We start from the raw sequence: 16877 nt of genomic DNA on the forward strand, positions 1-16877 counted from the left end.
TAGATTCAGAATGTAATAACACAAATTGCATTTAATTATGAAATAATAATGAATTTTAATATGCAAAGTTGATTTATTTATTACGCTAACATTATGAAATATTAGAAAAATGTAAATAATCCATATGCTAAATGAATAAGTATAAAACATGAGTAAGAATTGCTTTCATTAATAACAGCTGAATAATAACTGTTATTAGTAAATAAACAATTAATAATTTATTTAAACAATAAGCTGTATATAAAACGAAAGTATTAATTTTATACTTGATAATGATAGCTTTATGATTTAGGAATCTTAGATAATTAATCTAACAATTGCATTATAAGATTAGGAAAAACCGTTACAAATATAAAAAATTAGTTATAATTCAAATGTTATTAACTAATTTTTGAATATTTATTTTTAGAAAATACTTCCAAATTTAATCAACTATAAAGTTATATAATAATTTAATAATTTTCTATTGTAAATATTGTAATATCATGTTAATTAACTATATTAGTTAATAACTTTTGACGACACTATTTGCGATAATTGTATATTATATGCAATCAACAAATAACAAATTTTGTAAAGTTTACATGTGTTAAAAGCTTAATATTAATGGTTATTTACTTGTATATTAAGAAAACTCATTTCTGAAACTTCGCGAATGTCTCTCGAATGTTCGATGACATCTTTCCTGCAAAAATAAGCGGGAAAATCTGTGTATAAATAGACCCACCTTTGCACAGGCTAGCATTCACTTCTAGCCTTGCAAGGTGAGCGCATGAGTCTGAATAAACTTGGCTAATACCTAAGTTCTTTTTCTCATTGTGATTAACTGAGCAAGACTGTTCCTTCCTTATAATTCGAGCTCGACTTATAGAACATCTCGCGCTATAAGAAACTTGGGCCGAATTATATCCTATCCAAGAAAGACTTTAGCTCTGCTTATGGGACAATTCGCACCATAAGAAACTAGGGCATTGTCTGACTTTCCTTGAAACATTGTACTTATTTATATATATTTGATTTATCTATTATTATTAGAATACATTTGATTTATCTATTTATTGTATTGACAAGTAGAGTAAAATTATTGGAAACAAATTCTTACTCATTAGCTAGATACGAGAGTTCGAATTATTATTATTTATAAGTGATACGAACATCACACTGTAGTAACTTTTTATGAGCATACACAGTACTTATACTATCACGTAACAGCTAATCACTTGACTATCTTACAGCTAATCAGATCACGAATAAACTGTTTTCACTTGCAGGGTTACAAGGGAAAAACTCATTAGCTATGGTGCGCCACAGCTATACCCCGCGATTTTGGGTCCTATCTCGGTTACGGAAGCCGGCGCTATCTTCTACAAACACAAATTCACCGCGAATGGCTGAAAAAATGAGGCCTGGCGATTAAGAAATATTACACGTTGATTTCACACACACACAAACAAATAGCGATCTATTTTTTACGTCTTTACAACCTCAATTACAAAATTAATTAATTATCTATAGTGTGAATGAGTGGACTCGCTCATACACCAAAATGCGATCAACCAATAAACCAAAATTCTAATTAATAAAAAAAATTACAAAGAATGAACGAATATGCGCTCACTTGCGGAAACGCGACAACCAAGCATAATTTAGGCGAAAAGAACATGAGCGAATTCACTCAGTGTCCTCGATGCAAACGGATGAATTTACGGCCGCGAAGTTCCGAACGAGAGTTGGTGCAGAAAGAAAAGAAATTCATATGCTCTGGAGAGCGACCCACCAAGTTCCGTCGTAGTCCGGAGGTGACGGAAGTTCAGCTTAACTGGCAGAGGTGGTCGGGAGACGATGACACCCGCGCCGCTGTCCAGCCTCACGGATCTAGACAAGGGACACCTTGCCAGGACTTCCTGGTGGCCTTTGCCTCGGCAGCGATGGACGTGTGCTGAAATCGTGTCCTGGAGTCTCATGGCACTGCTGTTCCAGAGAGTATCCTGGATAGCTCGAACACACAAAGTTCTTCAGTTTCTCTCTCCACTCTTTTTCCGGACTTTCTTGCTGGCTTCTTGCTGGATCTTTCCTCTGACCTTTTATTCAACTCCCCCTTTGAATTCTCTCTCTGGATTCTCGCGAATTCCCTGGCTTATGAATCCCCCGATCAACCCACTCTCCGCTAATTAGTCGTTCTCTTTCTCTCTGCTCTTCTCGCTCTCGTCCTCATCTCGAGCTCCCTCCTCCAGTCGCGCTCACATCTTCCAGGCCCTGCAACAAACCAAGCGTAATTGTCATGTTACCATAGCCACGCCTGGTCGCTATGTCCGTGCGAGGGGAGTGCCGCAGACAGGACCAGCGATTATCGCCCTGTTCCCCCTCTCACAAGGTCATAATTTTTTTAAGAAAGAATTATAATCAATTCAATTTTTTTGTTACAATAAATTTATGTATTTTTTCAACTAAATAATGATAGTAATATCTTAATGTTTTTTTTCGATACTCCGTGCGCAAAGTGCGTCTTTCCCGCACGCTCGACAGAAAACAAGCGTAAAAATCACACTTTTCACACGTCGTATGAAAAAATACGGTACGGCACATGTTCAGGAAAGTAGATTCTTGTCTCGTATGGCGTTTACGCCCGAGCGAAGCGATTTTTTTGTACTTATTACTTGTATCGTAATGTACTATTTTATTTAGCAGCTTAAATCTGTTGGTTTATCACTGCGACAGTAGGAAATACATATTCATAAAGATATATAAACATAGATACACATACATATACGCAGAGTAGTTAACATTATAGTATGTACAGTACCTGCGCTATTTAGTGTGATACAATAGTGAGGAGCTTATTCTACTCGTACAGGGGTACGTCAGTGTTGGACGTTATATCTTAAAGCCGCCTTTTTTAAAGAAGTTGGCAAGGTATTTGCAAGCGTCACTTGTAGGGTTAACAAGAAGTAATTCGATGTTGAAAGGCGGATAAACGTATGTAGATTTGAGAGAGTTGATGAGGTGTTCTCTTTGTTCGTTGTATAAAGAGTATTACCAAAGCACGTGGCTGAGGTTTTGATTATCTTATTACATTTGCATTTCGAGTCATCTAAGGAGTTAAGTCGGTGCATGAAATCGCTAAATTATAGTGATCGGTACGGCTACTATTTATAGATACAATATACACTCTACTTAGTTTTCTGCCAATAAACCACGGTTTTTTCTTATTTTTGTGAAAAAGTTGAAAGTATTTTCAGCCCGTATTATTCCTGCTGTCTGTAGTGATCCTGTCAGACTCCGCTTGTGCTTCGCGATGAAACATTTCATATAAATCTGAATAAGGAATTTTGTTTATATGAATTTCTAATTTGTGAGCCAGTCTTTAGAGGTGAGTTTTCTTTTTCGTTGCCATCAATATCGATGTGTAAGGGAATCCACTAAAATGAAATTTTTGAGCCCTATTTGAAATTATTGATTTTATTATGTTTTTGTTTTATATTTAAAATAAAACTGTTAAATTTAAGATTACAGGTTTGGATGATATTTTGTAGATCTGTGTAGATGGCGACAGCATTGCTTCTGTAAAATGTAATCGTTTAGTGGTTTGTTTGGTTTTGACGTACGTCCTAGCTCGGTGTTGATTGGTATCGATGTGATAATTGTCTTGTAGTCCTGAGTGTATACAGGCAGATTATCATATATTTCTATAATGTCGACGATTACCTCAATGGAGAGAGTAAATTTATTAATAACACGATAGAGTACGGCTTGGTTTTTTGATCGCATAGATTCGAGAAGTGATTTACGATTTTCGCAGTGTGTGAACAGTTATTTGATCTGGCTTTAGCCAAAAAACATTGACATAGGTAGGTAGCTCGCTGTTTAATAGGCACGAGTTTAAATTCAACGTTTATAACATTGTTTAACGTGCTGTTGCGATATCCTATAGCAGTTCTCTTTGCTTTACGCTAAACCTTCTCTATTTTGTCTGCAAGATTGATGATGGCTGGATAGTAAATAAAAAGACCGTAATCCATAATTGAACGTACAGAGTTTTTGTAAAAAGTGATGAGTGTTAGGGGATCTAAACTCCACCACGTGCCACATAGGAATTTTATGATGTTGAGAGTTTTACGGTACTTTATTAAAACTTGATCTGCGTGTTTCTTGAACATCAATTTGTAGTCGGAGATGACACCTAAGAAGCGGGCTGATTCCGAAGAGTTAACAAAGTCATCAATTTTAATCTCCACGGTTTCCAGACAAAGGTTTTTTCTATTGAAGTAAATTTTGTTTCACAGGCAGTATGTTCAAGATCTCGAGCCTTTAGACTTTATTAGATTTTTATAATAGAATTTTAAAGTATCTTTTTGGCTCTAGGAATATCTTTGCATTTAATGAAGAGAGATAAGTTGTCGTCGAAATGAGATGTAGTTATAGTTCTGGGGAGGTTGGAAGTAATAGGTGCGACATATATGATTTAAAGGAGAGGGTTTAAGACACCGCTTTAAGGTACGCCTTTATGCACAAGCCTAAAGCCGTTTTTGATGTATTCAGAAAAAATTTAGCATTCATACCTCAAAAATTTCATTATGAACCCAAGAATGGAGTTAGAGCAGACGATGTCGGTTAAAACCAAGAGTAGAATATTAATGTTGATACGAGGGTCGTTTGAAAAGTCCGTGCAAAAATAAAAACTGCTAGATTTTTTTTAATAAATCTTTTATATTTTTCAACATAGTGTCCTTTTAGGCTTATACACTTCATCCAACGCTGCTCTAGGTTGTTAATCCCTTCCAAATAATAGGATTTGTCCAAGTCTGTAAATAAGGCATTCGTTTCTTCAATCACCTCCTCGTTTGAATAAAATCTTTTCCCCGACAGGCATTTTTTCATATTAGGAAACAAATAGTAGTCCGACGGAGCCAAGTTTGGAGAATAGAGGGGATGTGAAACGAGTTGAAACCCTATCTCCATCATTTTTTCGCTCGCAACTGCTGAGGCGTGAACTGGCGCATTGTCGTGGTGGAAGAGGACTTTTTTGTTGGCCAATCGTGGATGTTTCTCTAGCAACTCAGTTTTCAAACGATCCAATAACGATGAATAATATTCGCCTGTAATGGTTTTACCCTTTTCCAGATAGTCGATGAAGATTATTCCTTGCGAATCCCAATGACAGTCGCCATAACCTTCCCGGCCGAAGGAATTGTCTTCGCCTTTTTCGGAGTAGATTCCCTCTTGGTAACCCATTGTTTAGACTATTCTTTGGTCTCAGAAGTGTAGTGATGTATCCATGTTTCATCTACAGTGATGAAACGACGCTTAAAGTCTTGCGGATTTTGCTGGAACAGCTGCAAACCATTCTTGCAACACTTCACACGATCTCGTTTTTGGCCAATCGTGAACAATCGCGACACCCATCTAGCGGATAGCTTTTTCATGTCCAAATGTTGGTGCAATATAATTATGTACCCGTTCGCTCGAGATGCCTACAGTACTAGCAATCTCACGCACCTTCACTCTTCTGTCAGCCATCACCATATCATGGATTTTATCAATGATTTCTGAAGTGGTAACCTCAACAAGGCGTCCAAAACGTTCAGCGTCTTTTGTGCTCATATGGCCACTCCGAAAATTTTGAAACCACTTATAAACCATTCTAATCGAAGGTGCACAATCACCATAATGTTTATCAAGCTTCTGTTTAATCTCTTCAAACGTTTTGCCTTTGAAAAAGTAATGTTTAATCAATACACGAAATTTTTTTTCGTCCATTTTTTTACAACCTCTCGATTTCTTTGATTGAAACGAATGTAAAACGCAAAGTAATTGGCCGATCTGGCTGAAACTTGGTGTGTTCTCTTCCAAGATATGCCACTAACTGAAAATCACCTTGATACGCACTAGTAGCGACATCTCTCTGACTTTGCACGGACTTTTCAAACGACCCTGGTATTGTCGAAAGCTCCAATGTACGTCTAGGAACGGGGCTAAAATGTCCATTTTTTCAATCAAGACGTTTTGAACTTAGAAACTGAGGCTTGCGAGATTGTGTCTGCATGATTTATTCTTTCGAAATCCACTTTGGTCTTGTGGATTAAGGTTATAATAATCTCTCTACCATACCAATCGATGTTTAATCATTGTTTCAAATAACTTCCAAAGACAGGTTCTATGGGACGCACGCTATCACCGTCCGATTTTTTAATGAAATGTATAAAAAACTTTCCAAGAAAAAGGATAATCATTTTTTTGGAACATTTTGTCGTAAATATCAGTTAGTATTAATTTTAGTCTGATCAGTAAACTTTGTATAACTAGAAAGTTGATACCCACCATGCCAGGCTATAATCTTGTTTTTTCGGTTGAAGTGCAATTATTGAATTCTTGAAAACTGTTAGGCGCATCAAAGAATTTATTCGAGTTGCTTTGCGGAAGCCAAGAAGGATTCGTTTGAGCCCTGAGGGGCTTAGTTTATTTAAGGCTCTGTCAGCTTTTTTGTTGTTTTGAAGATTTTTACTAGAATCTTGAGGAAAAGTTTTAGTCTAACAAATTTTAAATATTTTGTTATTATTCCAGACATAGCTGGGATTGATACCCACGTTTAAGCTAGACGTGAATTCTTTGAAACAGTCTTTTTTTTAATTTAATCATTTTGCGATAGAGCACCGCGTGCTTCTTGTAATATATTAAGTCCGCTAAGTTTTAATGTTTTTAATCGCGCGCACTCATCATGCCACAAGACAACTAGATTTCTAAATATTTTCTTACGTTTTTTGGTATGTTTTTTTCTAGATGTGCTAGTGCAGAGAGCTTTGGTGACTAGATCAATAAATTTTGTGACGGGGTCCTGGCTGGGATGGCCGGTCCTGTCTTGCTCGCTCTCTCTCCCGCGACTCGCTCCTTCGCTGTGGCCATGGCGAGCGTGATGGAAATCGAAAACCATTACTGATACTCGCAACGCTTTATTTCAAGACCAATACCTGGGCCGGGCATCGTTAGTGGGGGCCAACTGAGAGCGAGAGCGGCAGCGGTGAGAGAAGAGAGAAGCGTAGATACGTCGCGTAAGACGAATAAACGAGCGCGAGTGAGTCGCGGATATCTGCTCGAGTGAGCAAAGCCGCCGGCGTTGCTCGAGCCGGCACGCGTGCGGTTGAATAGGATTGCAATATTTTGGATTTCTCGTTATAACTGCTAAAATTTCTTTGATCTATATCTGATTCTATATGTTTTTCATTTAATGTAAAAGTATTACTGATTCCAGTAATTGTTAATATTGATTTTTTAATTTGTTTTCTTTTCAATTTGACACTTGTATGCCGCTTTTTTGTTAAAGTTTTTTCGATAGCACTTATACTTTCCTCGTTCTTACAATTTATAATGACTGTGTCATTATTTACTGTTTGTACTTTATTTGTTTGTATTTTTTTATCTTTGATTAAATAGTGAGCCACAGGTTCATGTTGTCATTTTTGTTTGATTTCTTAGATATTAATCTTGGTACTCTTTTTGGCTTAGGCTTAGTCATGTTAGCAATTTCTGCGTATGTGCTTATGAAGATATTTTTTGGTTTTCTTTGCTTTTTATTGATTAATAATTCATTCAATAAAATGTTTTTTTCTTTTGTTTCTTTGTAAAGTTCTTTCAATAATCTATTTTCAGTTTGTAGAGCTTGTAACTCATCATAATCCTCGTAGGTTGTAATACGTAATATACTGTCTTGATTCCTTTATAGTCTTCTTCAATAATAAATTTTGTAATAATGGAAAAAAGGGAAATAGTGAGAGATGGAAAATTCACTTAATTTTAATTATATTCAGCAACGTTTCGTCAGCAGATTTTAAGTTCGTAAGCAGATTTAATACCAGTATTGTCTAATAAATCAGATTTGTCTTTTCCTAAACGTATAAACTCTTGTAATGGTTTTTGTAATAACGATATGGAGTAATATCATGTTTTTTTAACACAGAAGAACATTTTTCAATGATGTCGGTTTTTCGAAAAATTTTTTTTTTCGGTTTTTTTCAATTTTTTTTTCTCACAGTCGGTACGCTAAAAAGATGAGAAACCACAAAATCATATTTTTTTCCACCCATTCAATAATACTACATAACAAGTATCGTAAATTACATCAAAAAAAAATCTTTTTTTTTTCGACCTTGAAAAATAATTTAAACCGAAAAAAAAAAATTTTCGAAAAACCGAAAAAAAAATTATTGCAGTATTCTACGTGAAAAAACAAACATTTTTTCTCCTATAAATTTTTTTCGATTGTTACAATTTGACGGAGATAAAAAATGTTGAAAAAAACTGTCACTTCCAGGAAAAAATGTCCGTGCGCGCGTCATATTTGACGAAAATAAATTTTTGATGAGTGATTCAGATAGGGCTTGGTAATAGCTAAAAAATGGTGTACTTCAAATTTTCGTACGATTTTTTTTCCAAAATTGGCTAATTGTCAAAAATAATAAAAAAATTTCAGAATTTTCAATTTTGCATAATTGTTGCAAAATTTAAAAAAACAATCAATGGCAACCGTGAGTCATATCATTTGAAAGCTCTCCGAAAGACCTTTCAAACGCACCCACGCGCGTCTCTGTACGTTAATTTCTACCAGAGATATAAAACTTTGAAGTTAGACTGATTTTGCCCGCGGGGGGGTAAAAGTGGCTGACCGGCACTGTATAACTTTTAGCTGAGTGATGAACTTTTTTGCCTCTTCATTGAGTTTACCATATTGTAAGTTTAAGGTCAATGCAATGTCTGGATGATGTTGGTATATTATAAAAGTGCTATTTAGCAATTGGACTGGGCTGCCTGTGTTATATTTAGCCAGTATTTCATTCATATGGTAAAAATGACCTCAAACTATGCATACTACTGCACCCACTTTTACACTGGGATGACATATACAGGGTTTCTCATTTTAAACAAACCACCCCGAAATTTTTTACGGTTGGCGTTCTACAAAAAAATTGTTCAGACAAGTCTTTTGGGACAATGAGGGTCACCTTTCCCAGAAATCGGATTTGACCTTGAGATTTATTTTCAAGGTCATTTGAACTTGGTGGTAATATCTTCCCCCGCCAACCCAATAACTGGACGGTAATATCTTGCTGCAGCACGATATCGGCCTTGACCTTCAAAATTACTCTGGGAGGCTTCGGCAACCGACCCACGTGAAAATCCGAATCATTGAAGGAAGAGAGAGACGTCGACCACGAACTTGGATATTTAGTGATTGGGGTTATTGGGGTTGGTTTATTGGGTTATTTGAGTTTTTGGGTTATTAAAATTAATGTTACCCTTGCCCGATCATTCCTGTGCATAGATCAAGAAAGTAATAAATTTGACTCCTACATGACCTTACGCGGGATGGGGCGTTAACCGCACCCCACATATAATAACTTATCTGAACGTAGAATTTCTCGCTCTTTCCGAATCCGGGATCAAAATTATAGGTTCCTATTCAAAAAATGACTTTGACCTTCAAATGACCTTGAAAATATATCTCAAGATCAAATCTGATTTCTGGAAAAGGTGTCCCTCATTCCCAAACAACTTTTGTCTGAACAATTTTTTTGTAGAACGCCAACCGTAGAAAATTTCGGGGTGGTTCCTTTAAAATAGGAAACCCTGTATACTGTCTGTTTAGCGTGGTAGCGGCGGGTCTTTACTGCTCGATGCCGTAGTCGCAACTAATAAATTGTTATTATATTCATATATTGTAACGAGTGTGACTCGTTAAAGGTGTAACCTAAGCGCCCCTATCGCGTGGAGCTGCGTAAAAGCCGGTCCGCAGAAACAAACCCGAGGAGGAGAAGCGCCCGCGAGACGAACGAGCGAAGAAGCGAGAGAGAGAAGAGGGATTAGGGCACCGACCAGCGCGAGTCAGGCGCGCGTACCGCGGGACATTAGGAATGATGGGAAGGGGGAAGAGAGCGATCAGGCCGCCGGCCGGCGCGCGCGCTTTGGCGGAAGGAGGAATGGGGGAAAGTCAGTCAAGTCCGGACCTGCGGATAAGAAGAACGTAAGTGACAAGGGATAGAGTCAGAGAAATTCGAGGGGCAACCAGGCCGGTAGCACACGAAGACCCAGTAGCTCAGAAGTCGCTAGGAAGTCACCACTCGGAGAAAGGTCGTTCGCTGCCCATTATTATCAGTTGCCCAGAGCGATCTGAGGCAACAGTCAAGGATCGCGGGCAACTGCAGACTCGGGCAGCGAAAACCCCGACCGAGAGGTTTGTCGCCAAGAAGGGTCAGAGACCAACGCGACCTGCGCACGACATCGGAGCTGCTTGATCAACAGTGACTCGTCCCCGTAGCGTAAGTCCCTGATTTCGAATGTAATTGCGTGCGACCGCAAAGTGTAGTTAGATAGTGCGTTTTCTTTCTCTCTCTCATCGCGAGCGCGAGACACGCGACAAAGTCTCTCGGCCACAACATTACTGTTGTACGATTGAAGCGATAGACGTGAATAAAGATATCAATTCTCTCGACAACCGGCTGAGAGTTCTTCTTCCGAATTCCCTCTGGTTTTCCTCTCCTGACGCCCACGACAGAACCTGCCCGACCTTGAATCACTGGGCACCCCGGAAATGCCGCACGTGTTCTCCACGTGCGAGTTTTCACGGGCTCTAGGGCGGAAGGTCTGAAGATCGACGCTGTTCGAACGAGCTGATCGAGGCGGCGGTTAGCCTCGCGACTCTGGGAACATCCTTTCTTTAACGGGTAAGATTCCCATTCGCGCCCCGAATGGTATATCCTCTTACAATATATTATATTCATATATTTTTATTATATTCATACATATTATATTCATATATATATAATATTTATATATTATATGAAAGATATTGTTTTTTTTTTAATTTATATGACAGCGTTAAGAGTGTTAGTAAAATATGTTGATTAATTTATGTATTAATAATTTTTAGGATGTGGTGGACAATAACAGGCACATTTGGCAACATATTACCTATTGACTGGAATAAGTCTTATGCTCGAAAGATGCATGTTCCGACACTAAATTTGAATGATGCAATTAAACCATCTAATGGGTACGTACGAAATTTTTTTACAAAAATATATATAGATACATACTAGACACGTACGCGCTTATTTTTGAGGCATTTTAGCATTAAAATCATTTATTCTCTGTAGCTTGGCATTATTAATGAGATTGTTGAAAACTAGTCTCAGATCTAATACCACTGTGAGTTAAATTTCCAGCTTGGTCTATCAATTGAAAATCTTTTGTTTCATACGAGGGTCGTTTGAAAAGTCCGTGCAAAGTCAGAGAGATGACGCTACTAGTGCGTATCAAGGTGATTTTCAGTTAGTGGCATATCTTGGAAGAGCACACACCAAGTTTCAGCCAGATCAGCCAAGTACTTTGCGTTTTACATTCGTTTCAATCAAAGAAATCGAGTGGTTGTAAAAAAAATGGACGAAAAAGAATTTCGTGTATTGATTAAACATTACTTTTTCAAAGGCAAAACGCCTCAGGAGATTAAACAGAAGCTTGATAAACATTATGATGGTTGTGCACCTTCGATTAGAATGGTTTATAAGAGGTTTCAAAATTTTCGGAGTGGCCATATGAGCACAAAAGACACTGAACGTTCTGGACGCCTTGTTGAGGTTACCACTTCAGAAATCATTGATAAAATCCATGATATGGTGATGGCTGACAGAAGAGTGAAGGTGAGTAAGATTGCTAGTACTGTAGGCATCTCGAGCGAACGGGTACATAATATTTTGCACCAACATTTGGACATGAAAAAGCTATCCGCTAGATCGGTGCCGCGATTGCTCACGATTGACGACAAACGAGATCGTGTGAAGTATTGCAAGAATGACTTGCAGATGTTCCAGCAAAATCCGCAATACTTTAAGCGTCGTTTCATCACTGTAGGTGAAACATGGATACATCACTATACTCCTGAGACCAAAGAATAGTCTAAACAATGGGTTACCAAGGGGGAATCTGCTCCGAAAAAGGCGAATACAATTCTTTCGGCCGGGAAGGTTATGGCGACTGTCTTTTGGGATTCGCAAGGAATAATCTTCATCGACTATCTGGAAAAGGGTAAAACCATTACAGACGAATATTATTCATCGTTATTGGATCGTTTGAAAATCGAGTTGCTAGAGAAACGTCCACGTTTGGCCCACAAAAAAGTCCTCTTCCACCACGAGAATGCGCTAGCTCATGCCTCAGCAGTTGTGTCCGCAAAACTGATGGAGATAGGGTTCCAACTCATTTCACATTTCCCCTATTCTCCAGACTTGGCTCCTTCGGACTACTATTTGTTCCCTAATATGAAAAAATGGCTGGCGGGGAAAAGATTTTATTTAAACGAGGAGGTGATCACAGAAACGAATGTCTATTTTACAGACTTGGACAAATCCTATTATTTGGAAGGGATTAACAAACTAGAGCAGCGTTGGATGAAGTGTATAAGCCTAAAAGGAGACTATGTTGAAAAATAAAATAGATTTATTAAAAAAAATCAAGCAGTTTTTATTTTTGCACAGACTTTTCAAACGACCCTCGTAAATGGACTATGATATGTATTCACTATTATTCTATCTCACTATGTTAGATAAATTTAGCTGCTTCTGTTGCGTTCTTGTAACCTTAGATTCTTAGGCACCGTGGCAGTGTATATAGCTACAACTTTCCAAGCTTCTGTAAATGATAGCATCTGTTTGACTATGTTATCTGTTATCTAGTTATTTCATTTGTTTATATAGAAGACACGCTCAAGATGTTCTTTTCCATATGTTTCTTATCAAGAGTAATAAAAATAGTAATTCCGTAATTAACAACTGTTATGGAATAGGGATTACTAGTTTCATTTAAGATAATACGAGGGAGATATGATAAATTAATTCTCGCTATGTTCAGTTCACTGCCGATAATAATTACCTTTGTTTTTAATGAATTCAGGTTTAATCCATTTTCAGAAGCCCGTTGAGCAATCAAATTTACTTGAGACGAGTTTTACTAATAGTATTATGGATATCATTGTATGCACAATTTAGATATAATTGTATAAATATATTGTATAAATAAATTAAACCATCATCAATAACTGCCTGCACCCTATCCGCTAAGTGAGAGAAAAACGCTTGTAAAGTAATATCAAGAAGCTCAGTATTAGGCCGATTCCATCTCAAATCATACGGAGCTCCATGGGCACCCATGAGCAAACCACACCAAACTATTTTTTTGAGATTCTATGATGAAAATAAAGCGACACGTATTTTTTTTTTGCCTTAGACGCATATTTGATATAATATTGAATTTTGAAAATTCACTTCTAAAATTCAAAGTTAAAAAACAATTTTGAGAGTTGGATTTCGACTTTCTACTGCTCGGTCATTATTAGCCCAAATCGGATAAAACTTTTTCCATATTGTAGCAAAATTGAAGACCTTCAAATGTACGTGATCAAAAATGTGCATAAATGCATTTTTCAGAAGATTATGCACTTTTGCATAAAAATTGCATCCCGTAAAAATACCGATTTATCTCAAAAAGGCCATCTTTTTTTTGGCCCATTTTTTTTTGTAGATTCGTTGTACCATCGTGTTCAAGCGTATACCAGTCCGGTTTCCGGTTTTTGCTTTTTTATGGAGAAAAAAAATAAAAAAAAAATTTTTTCTTCCATGTCGAAAATTTGAATAATCTACGTAAATGTATGTTACTTCTATAAAAAAAAACTGTAAATCATTGAACGCTCATGTTTACAAACACTGCCGCATTCTTTGAGTACGCGAGTACTATCCACATACGCATATCTGGAATTTGACGACAGTAGAAGCTTGGCTTTCTTGTAGTTATCATGTCTACTCTCGAAAATTATTCTGCAACGAGACTGAAATGCCCCGATTATTTTCAAATATATCTAATTTTGAATATTTTAAAAATAAAGTTACCTTCATTTGAAGAAATTTTTCTTGCTTTATCAACCATGTAAGCCGTAACTTATGGAAACAAAGATAAGATTTGGCATTTAGATAATATAGGAGCTATAATGGTCAAGAGCTTGATCTTGTCTGAAATATTCCGACAACTATCAAAGGCTTTAGCTACGTTATCCTTTAATTCTTTGGACATATGACCCAAATAGCTTTGCTCTTCCTCAAGTGGTGTATCACATATTTTTCTTAACTTCCGGCTCGTAGCTTTAGTAAACGATGACACGAGTTGTCTTTTTTTTTTAAGAACATGTGTTTCGATGTTCATGTGGGAAAGATTTCCTTTTTTTCGCAAAGGCGATACTGGATTTTCCAATTTTGAAATAACTGCATTATTGAATTCATCAACATGTACAGAAAAATCCAGTTCAAACTCACTATCACCACCAACGTTAATCACATTCACTTCCACCGAATCGGGGATCTCAACCGTATCATTATGATCTACACTATCATTATGAGCTCTGTAAATACGCTTGTAGCAATTACTTCATACACTACTGTTAGCAGTTATACTTTCATCTGCAAACTTTGTTTGCAAAAATCCTGCGTAATCACCCACAACTTGAAAGTTCAATGTTCTACTTTGATACACGCACTTTTTGTGAACTTGAAAATAATCGGGGCATTTCAGTCTCTTTGCAGAATAATTTTCGAGAGTAGACATGATAACTACAAGAAAGCCAAGCTTCTACTGTCGTCAAATTCCAGATATACGTATGTGGATAGTACTCGCGTACTCAAAGAATGCGGCAGTGTTTGTAAACATGAGCGTTCAATGATTTACAGTTTTTTTTATAGAAGTAACATACATTTACGTAGATTATTCAAATTTTCGACACGGAAGAAAAAATTTTTTTTTTTATTTTTTTTCTCCATAAAAAATCAAAAACCGGAAACCGGACTGGTATACGTTTGAACACGATGGTACAACGAATCAACAAAAAAAAAATGGGCCAAGAAAAAGATGGCCTTTTTGAGGTAAATCGGTATTTTTACAGGATGCAATTTTTATCCAAAAGTGCATAATCTTCTGAAAAATGCATTTATGCACATTTTTGATCACGTACATTTGAAGGTCTTCAATTTTGCTGCAATATGAAAAAAGTTTCATCCGATTTGGACTAATAATGACCGAGCAGTAGAAAGTTGAAATCCAACTATCAAAATTTTTTTTTAACTTTGAATTTTAGAAGTGAATTTTCAAAATTCAATATTAAATCAAATATGCGTCTAAGGCAAAAAAAAAATACGTGTCGCTTTATTTTCACCATAGAATCTCAAAAAAATAGTTTGGTGTGGTTTGCTCATGGGTGCCCATGGAGCTCCGTATGATTTGAAATGGAAGCGGCCATTAATACTATAGTATTAATATATTAATTAATATATTATAGTATTAATATATTAATAGTATATCATGCGGAATAGACTCAGATACTTTAGAAAAGTTAAACAAACTAAAAATTGTAAGTTTATTATTTTTTATATTATGTTCGATATCGTCGATAAGTGCTGCTGAAGCCATCCGAATACTGTGGCTACAACGAAAACCAGTTTGTGGAGGGGTTCAAAATATTATTAAATTCGAGAAAGATTGTAATATGTTCAGTTCACTGCCGTTAATAATTACCTTTGTTTTTAATGAATTCAGGTTTAATCCATGCATGCACCAGGTGTTATAAAGTTTTTGAGGCAGTGTAGAGATTAGCTATCAGGTGAGTACAAGATGGCGAGGAAGGGTTGCGAACCTTCAACAGTGGGGGATTTTTAGTTTTTTCCAGAAAGAAGGAAAACTACCGGACCTAATCAAAACTACAGAGATTAATTAGAAAAGAAGCAACTTCATGGAAGGTTAGCTTTAACATTTTTGTAAAGTAAGGATTTCCTTAATATTATGGATAGTAATTTAAGTGGGAGTAAACTAAAGTAATTTAGTAAACATAAGTAATTTAGTCTTTCAAAATGGATTTAAAATTGGAGTAAGTAAGGGCAGTATATTGATTTGGAACCGAAGCATAATACGTGTTTAGAGTGTCGTTGTCGAAGAATAGAAATGGGGAACAAAGTGCTTTTTTATTGACTCCAATGGTATGAAGTTATCTCTATTTAGCTCTAGTATCATTGGCGTTGTCAAGTTTGCCTTTTATAGAATTATCTTTTAAACTGAAGAGTTTGTTGCTTATCAGTTCAATTTTTCTAAGTAACGCAACAGCGTCATACAGATGCAGACGTAATATCTCTTTCTATAGAGTTGATATATGATATGAGAACATCTAGCGGCAATGGATGACCAACTGCAAGTAGAAAGAACAGCTGTGGTAAAATCTCTTTCAGGACCAATAAGTCAAGAAAAAGGAGCTGAATGACATCAAGGCTCAGTTTATTATCTAAAGGTCAAATGCCATACGGCCCTGTAACCGATTGGCAGTTCCTCGCAATGACTTGATGAGAATTCGGCCGTACCATATTTGCAGCCTTGCGGGAGTTCCATAGACATCACACTGCCCCAACTGTTACAGGGCGAACAGAGATAATCGCTAGCCCTATGTGCGGCACTCTGCTCGCGCGGATGCAGTGACCAAGCGTGGCTGTGGCAACATGGCATTCACGCTTGGTTTGTTGCAGGGCCTAGAACATGTGAGAGCGGCTGGAAGAAGGGGGTTCGAGATGAGAGCGAGAGCGAAAAATACAGAGAGAGAGAGAGAGCGACTAATTATCCGAGAGAGGGTTAATCGGCGGATTCTCAAGCGAGGGAATTAGCGAGAATTGAGAGAGAAGCCAGAGAGAAAGTCCGTAGAGAGGGTAGAGTGGGTAGAGAGGGGCCGGAGAAAATCTATGAATCCGATCTACTCAGCATACTCTCTGAAGAAGCAGTACGCCGAGAAAACACCAGGATACGAATTCGGC

At 37.0% G+C, this 16877-nt stretch overlaps 1 protein-coding gene across 7 annotated transcripts in view; it reads left to right on the plus strand.

The window, feature by feature from the left end:
- Positions 1–16877, plus strand: part of LOC131675570 (fasciculation and elongation protein zeta-2) — a 771588-nt gene that overhangs the window by 497938 nt on the left and 256773 nt on the right. For all 7 annotated transcript variants that reach the window (XM_058932684.1, XM_058954818.1, XM_058954734.1 and 4 more), the window contains one exon: positions 10919–11041. In XM_058932684.1, the coding sequence (XP_058788667.1) occupies positions 10919–11041 (123 nt within the window). The remainder of the gene's footprint in view (positions 1–10918; positions 11042–16877) is intronic.

Source organism: Phymastichus coffea, unplaced genomic scaffold, assembly GCF_024137745.1.
Source record: "Phymastichus coffea isolate CEN01 unplaced genomic scaffold, Cenicafe_Pcof_1.1 PCOF00001, whole genome shotgun sequence".
NCBI classification, from domain to species: Eukaryota; Metazoa; Arthropoda; class Insecta; order Hymenoptera; family Eulophidae; genus Phymastichus; species Phymastichus coffea.